The following is a 7112-nucleotide window of genomic DNA, read 5'->3' as shown; positions in this document are numbered from 1 at the left end:
CACAGAGTGGTGAACATAAAGTCATATGCATATCAAGCAGTAATAATTCGGATTCGGATTCGGATGATAATAATAATAATAATCAAGTTGTTGAAGTGTTTACTGTTGGCAAAAATACATGGAGAAGAATCGATGCAGTTCCGCCCATTTCTATAGGTGATGATGAACAAGATCCTTATTATGTAGATGGTTGTTTATATTGGCGGTTCCGGGGGCATGTTTGTGAACCACGTGAACCAGAACTGATAATGAAATTTGATATTGCAGCTGAAAGGTTTAAAGTTATTCCAATTCCTTATTTCGTCACTGATCACTGGAGCATTATTAAGTTGTCGCAGACAGTTGGGCTAACAGAAATTGATGGACGCATAGCTGTATTAGAACTCAGCAGGTCTCTATGGATAATGCATGAGGATGCAGATGGTAACATTAAGTGGACTGAAGAGATTCTCGATAAACCTGACGAGTGGAATGGGAAATCAGATCTTTCGATTGAAGCTCTTACGGGGACAAATCTTATCTTCCTACAATCAGAATGGTCAGACAGCATTTATTATTTCAATCGAAACGCCAAGAAGTCCATAAGGTTTCCAATCTCGCCCGATTATGACCCACTTGACTGGAAACGGATAATACAAGTGTAGTCAGAAGAATGAAGATACTTCATAACTTGTAATCTTGTTCTTTCTTTCGTATCAAGTCAGGTCAGGTGTGTTTTTTCTTTTTTCTTTTTCCTGCTTAAGACAATGGCGTTAATTAATAGTTTTCATATATGTGCTAGTCTAAACTGAATTTGAAATCCCTGCCTTGCCTTACTAACTTGAAATGGGGAGTTTTCTTTGTCATCAAAAATTATGTTACTTCTCCATGCTATAGAGCAGCTGCATATACCGTGCCCCAAATATTTCTTGCTGAACCATGTATACCCTTTCTCGACCATATGACAGCAAGTTGCATTAGTGACTAGCGGGGTTATCCGCTGAAATTAACTTCGGAATAATTAAACAACGTAAGATCATCAAGAATTTGATGATTACCAAAAGAAATGGAGTTTTTGAAACTTAAAGAGGAAGATTATTAACCTTTATGATTGAAAAAGCTGCAATAAGAACCGTGATCGAATGAAATTTAAATCCTTTCAATTACAAGGAAAAAATTAAGAAAATTGTATCCATAATCCTGATCTGACCAAGTGCGTAGTAAAGTTTAATCTTAATTACCAACAAAAGAATATCTAATTACAAAACTGACACATCAACAGTCGTTGTAGTATAGTGGTAAGTATTCCCGCCTGTCACGCGGGTGACCCGGGTTCGATCCCCGGCAACGGCGTTTTTTTCATTTTGCTTTGACGTACAACCAGTGTTAGTCCCTCATTGCCCAAAACCAAGTAAATGTAGCTGAATATATACCTTTACGTTTTGTTTAGAGTCTTGACTTGCCCGTTCCAAGTTGGGAGTTGATTTGCATGGTCCGGGCGTAGGCCTGGGCTGTGTGGTCACTGAAGTGGAGGGCACCGCGTTAGGCTGGTTTCACAGAGCAGCGATTCCTCCTCCTCTTGACAGTGGAAGGATAACAAGTGCATCTTTTTTTTTTTGCTGCTCAGAACTTCATCGTTGGATGCATGTTTGTGAAAATCCAGGTACTTGAGCAATTTGGCATGTTAGGACTTGAGCAAAATGTAAAGGTCCATACAATTTACTAACTTCTCCGAGTCGGTGGAATAAAATTTTCCGAGAGATCAATTTTAGGTTGATGCTCGATACCAAGGACTGGTCATTTGGCATATATCATTCCGTTCTTTCTACCAAATGAGTTTTATCATTTTCACCACCTGGCTGGCCGTCTGGCCTTAACATGAACTTGTTAGTGCAAGTGCAAGCCTAACCAGCGATAGGCTAGCAACTCACACGGGAGAGAAACTTCCGGGCCGTTTTTTTTTATTTAGGGTTCTCGAGAGCGAGAGAGAGTCAAGAGAGAAGAAAAAAATGGCGATGACAACAATTATGAAACAGATTTCTCCTATAAATATTCGATTAATGGAAGGAATAAGAAGGGTTCCTGCTCGTTGCTTCAGCAGTAGTACTACTACTGTAACAGAAGACAGAAGAGAAGACTATCTTAATAATGGATGTTCCCGCGCGAATCTCGGCAATTACTTGTTCTGATTCTTCATATTGATCGTTTTGAACTACGAAGCCATCGTTTCTGATCTGGAAAGGATACTAAAAGATGGAAAAAGAAGATATCCCCATCTTCGAAATAATAGATCCGAGAAAGACGAGAGGTGGAAGAAAAAGAATGAAGAAGAACAGCGGAGAGACCTAGACATGTATTGGAAATACTTGAAATATTATCTCCATCGCAAAGGAGTTGATACCAGTAATCATAGATTACTACTGTCTATGAAAATCATCAAATGTTTTAGCAAAGGAATAATTATAGAGTTTATGATTGCTTCACCTGATAGAGGATTGGTAAGTGTCAACAGATTAGTATTAGATCGTTGGGTTTATTTACCTAGACAATGTGTGAATGGTTTGCTATGCATTAATTATCAACTTCAGGGATGCCGCATTTCTCATATATAACCCTATCACTGGAGAAAAATCACCTTGGATCGAAACTAATAATAAGCAGGCAAGAAACAACATCGCGTTTGGATTTGATCCACAGAGTGGTGAACATAAAGTCATCTGCATATCAAGTAGTAATTCGGATTCGGATAATAATAACAATCATCAAGTTGTTGAAGTGTTTACTGTTGGCAAAAATACATGGAGAATAATCGATGCAATTCCACCCATTGCTATAGGTGGTGATGAGAAAGTTCCTTATTATGTAGATGGTTGTTTATATTGGCGGTTTCGATATCTTGATGATCCAAGTGAACCAGAACTAATAATGAAATTTGATATTGTAGCTGAGAAGTTTAGAGTTATTCCAATTCCTGTACCTGACTGGAAATGCCAATTTATTAAGTGGCCACAGAGAGTTGAGCTAACAGAAATTGATGGACGCATAGCTGTAGTAGAAGACGACTTTATTGTATGGATAATTCATGAAGATGCAGATGGCAACATTAAGTGGACTAGTGAGGTTGTCGATGTGCCTGACGAATGGAATGGGAAACCAGATCTTTCAATTGTAGCTCTTACGGGGACAAATCTAGTCTTCATAAATTTAGAATACTGGGACAGCATTTTTTATTTACAATCGAAAAACCGACGAGATGATAAGGTTTCCAATCTCCCCCGACTGCCATTGGGTTTATGAGTGGAAAAGGACAATCCAAGTGTAGTCAGAGAGATGTACGGAAGATGAAGATACGTATTATGTCCGGTCAGGTGAGTTATTTGTTGTTGGTTTTTGCTTGTTCTTATTTCTGGTTCGAATGAAGCATAAATACGTATTGTGTATTCATGATCTGACTAAGTTTTAAGTACTGTATAGAAGATTATTTAGCAATTTGTCTGGTTAACAAATAAAGATGAATACAAGAATGTAACCTGAGGATTAGTACAATGCAAAGTTACAAGTTAAAATCAATGAAAAATATTTTAAACTAAACTTGAAATCTCTACCTTGACTATACCAACTTGAAATGGAGAGTTTGTCGTGCAAAAAATTATGTTGTTTCTTTGGATAAGAGCTTCCAGAACACAGCTGCAAAATCAAATACCATGTCCCAATTGTTTCTAGCTGGACCATGACATGGCAAGTTGCATAACTGATTGGGTAGCTATCCAGTGGACTTAATTTGGGGCAATCAACAACCACCATGGTCATCTGAGATTGCAAGTTAAATTAGCCCGACTTCTTAGTGTCTTCCTTGAAAATGTAATAAGGACAGGAAGTCTGGCAGATGGTTCTTTCTACCAAATGAGCAGATCACTGAAATGAAGTGAACAACCTGAAGGGAGTAACATATAGTTCGATTAGTTGTAGGATGTAAACCGGTCGAGAGATCCCTCCCATATGGGTTTCGAAAATATGGATCATCTAGTACAAGTGCAACCCCGGCCACTGATAGGCTAGCAACTACGTAGCCGGCATGGGTCATGGGTCTGCGTGAGTCAGAACTAGTACTGAGATTTGATATTGTAGCTGAAAAGTTCAGAGTTTTTCAGATTCCTGATCCCTTCATTCCTTCTCGCTGGGATATCTCAAAGTCGTCAGAGACTGTTGAGCTAAAAGAAGTTGATGGACGCATAGCTGTACTCGATCTCACCGTGGGTGCTCATCTATGGATAAGTCATGAAGATGCAGACGGTAACATTCAGTGGACTAGAGAGTTTTTGAATCTGAATGTGAAACCAGATCCTTTAATTGAAGTTATTACGGGGACAAATCTAATCTTCGTAACATCAGAATGCTCGGACCGCTTTTTTTATTACGATCGAAAAACCAAGGAGTCCATAGGGTTTCCAATATCGCCAGACTGCAATTTGAAGGAGTGGAAAAGGATAATACAAGTGTAATGAAGCATAAATCCTTTCAATATCATTCGACGTAGAACACCATGCAAGATCAAAGGTACTGGAAACCTTTTAATTACAAGTAAATTTTTATAAGAAAATTGTAGTATTGTATATTCATGATCTGACTATTAATTATTTAGCAATTTGTCTAGTTAACAAATAAAGATGAATACAAGGAGAGCTATTCCAAAAACTAGAATGTAACCTAAGGACTAATCTTGCTTTATTTTTAACTTCAATCGCATTATCAGCTTGAAGTACCATGCAAAGCTTTGAAATACCTCCAACATTCAACATCTCTTGAAGCACTTCATTTGTAGCTGAAAATTTACAGATCGAAGCCAAAATCTTAATAGCGAAATCATCCACTACCGAAGAAACTCTAATCATCCTCTTTGATATTAGAGCAATTCCTCCGGCATGTTCAAGAAACTTAGCTCGTCCGTCTGCACAAGAACATAAACCATCCAATATACCGAAAATTAGCTCGGTGATTCGCTTTTCAGGTGTGGTAAGCTCGAGTTCGATGAGTTCTAAAACTGCATCAGCTTCAATGATCTTCAACTTGTTTTGACTCAATTGACAAGATTCAAAAAGTATATGAAGTGCACTTTTAGTAGCTTGGTGAGAGATGCTCTCTTTCACGATTTTTACAATTGTTTTAAAGAAATCAAGATTTAGTTTTTGAAGAACACCCACACTTGAAACTTCAATAGTTGCTTTCAAGATTGAAACTGCATGGGTTCTCATGATTTCATTATTATTATCCTTTGCGCGTAGAACCCGCGTTAACAGATCGATGAATTCTTGGTTTTCCATGACAAGAACCTTGAATTCATCAGTAGAAACCTTTAAAATTTGATGAAGAACACCTAAAGCTTCTTCAAACCCATCACCATTGATCTTTGCGCATGATTTGAGAATGAACGCAACTATAGGCTTTGTCAAACCAGATTCAACCATGCAGTTTCTATTCTTATCACTCTCCGATGCAAGACCAGCAAGTTTCATCAAAGACTTCAATTGCAACCTTGGAATGGAAAGTTCTTGAATAAGTTTCAGAACATGAATCTTATTCAGAGGTGATTTCGGTGTTGGTATCCGGTCAACACCATTCGACGCATTAATCGTGCACCACGCTTGTATCAACCTACGTAGAGTATGGTTTGGTGTTAGATCTGCACCTTTAGGTAACTCCAACTTTGTAACCGGACAATCTGATGATGATGATAACCACTGCTCGATGCTTTCCCGGTCATACGTAATGCCGGTTGCGACCGTTACCGGATCTTTCATGATCTCTAATGAAATTGGACAAATGAAATATGAAGGTACATCAACTCCTTCCATGGTTAGTGAATTCTTAGCAAATGGAGAAACTTATAAAAATTCTTTGAAGATGATAAAAGAAAAGGTATTTTAGTAGGATTCAACTAGTAAGCAAAAGCGGCTATCAAAAAATAAAGTATTTATGGAGGTTAGGGATATGGAAGGAGACAAGGAAGAAACTGAAGCAAAGAAAATTCCTTACGTTGATGATAAAAAGTCTTGGTCTTTAGTATTTATTTTCTACAGTACATGCTACTCAGTCTAAGATTCAAACTAAAAATTTAAAGTCCAGTCTTTATATTCTAGTTAGTCTAAGATTCAACAAAGTCGGTCAAATACTCAAGGAAGAAACTATCTATGTTTGGTAATATATATCCACAGGATATTGCCGAGTCCAACTTGGATGTGGAAATTGCATCACGGTGCTGATGTGATGAATATACTTCAAATATGCCACACAATCATGCTCCCGTGCAGTGAATGATTTTCAATGATGACAATATCAGAAATGGATTATGATGGGAATAGAATACCATTCAAAGACTACTTACTGATAGTTAACTGGCTAATGGAATAGGGTCGGATTAGGTCTTTGTTTGTTGGTCGTAAAGACAACGTAGAATGGATTGATTAGCTTAGGCCTTAGAATCTCTGAAAGGCTAGAAGACTGTTGAAATTTGGGATCTGGAAGACTAGAACATTATGGAAATTTCAAGTTCGTATCGTGTGAACACAGTACTTGAAAAATAAATACTACCTCCGTCCACTTTATTGCACCTCTAACGGAACCTGGGTTGGGCAAAATGTGAAGGTTAACTTCCTTTCTGGGTCGGTTTAAAGACTTTCTCCGGGTCAATGCTCGATACTGGCAGGCTTGTCTGGTAGACATGATTTTTTTTTCCTACCAAATGAGTTGTATCATTTTCACCAGACTGGCTGTTTAGCATTAAGATGAGCATGCTCAAGCACTAAAGTAAATAACCCTGAAGAAAAAAATCATAATTCACTTGGTAGAATGTAAACCGATTTCACTTTTCAACCCCATTCCATAGTGCTTCGGAGGGGCAGTATGATCAAAGATCAATTCATGACATTGTGAAACAACTTGGGAAGGTTGGACTACCTCAACTTGACAAGGCTTATGACTTGATCTTACTCCTTGGACAAACCATGTGATCCAAACCCCACGAACCTTGAAATTGACCTTTAGCCTTAAATTGTGATAAGTGATTTACCAAACCACTGCAGGCACCAGCTGGAATTCTTATAAGGAACAACGCATGTACACACACTCACAGAACA

General features: G+C 38.1%; 1 protein-coding gene and 1 non-coding gene across 2 annotated transcripts; one reads left to right on the top strand and one right to left on the bottom strand.

Annotated features, from left to right (window-relative positions):
* The first annotated feature begins 1260 nt into the window (after positions 1–1260).
* Positions 1261–1332, top strand: TRNAD-GUC. Its single transcript has one exon. It is a non-coding gene; the product is annotated as a tRNA-Asp (tRNA).
* Positions 1333–4481: 3149 nt separating this feature from the next.
* Positions 4482–5938, bottom strand: LOC113283550 (E3 ubiquitin-protein ligase PUB24-like). The gene has a single exon (XM_026532856.1). The coding sequence runs from the start codon at positions 5829–5831 to the stop codon at positions 4614–4616; it is 1218 nt and encodes a 405-aa protein (XP_026388641.1). The 5' UTR covers positions 5832–5938; the 3' UTR covers positions 4482–4613.
* Positions 5939–7112: the final 1174 nt, after the last annotated feature.

Source organism: Papaver somniferum, chromosome 1 (assembly GCF_003573695.1).
Source record: "Papaver somniferum cultivar HN1 chromosome 1, ASM357369v1, whole genome shotgun sequence".
NCBI classification, from domain to species: Eukaryota; Viridiplantae; Streptophyta; class Magnoliopsida; order Ranunculales; family Papaveraceae; genus Papaver; species Papaver somniferum.
Note: the sequence above shows the minus strand (reverse complement) of the source record. Positions and strands in the feature narration are given on the sequence as shown.

Excerpts from the sequence above, each read along its gene's own strand:
- LOC113283550 (XM_026532856.1), bottom strand. The coding sequence starts at position 5,831 with ATGGAAGGAGTTGATGTACCTTCATATTTCATTTGTCCAATTTCATTA.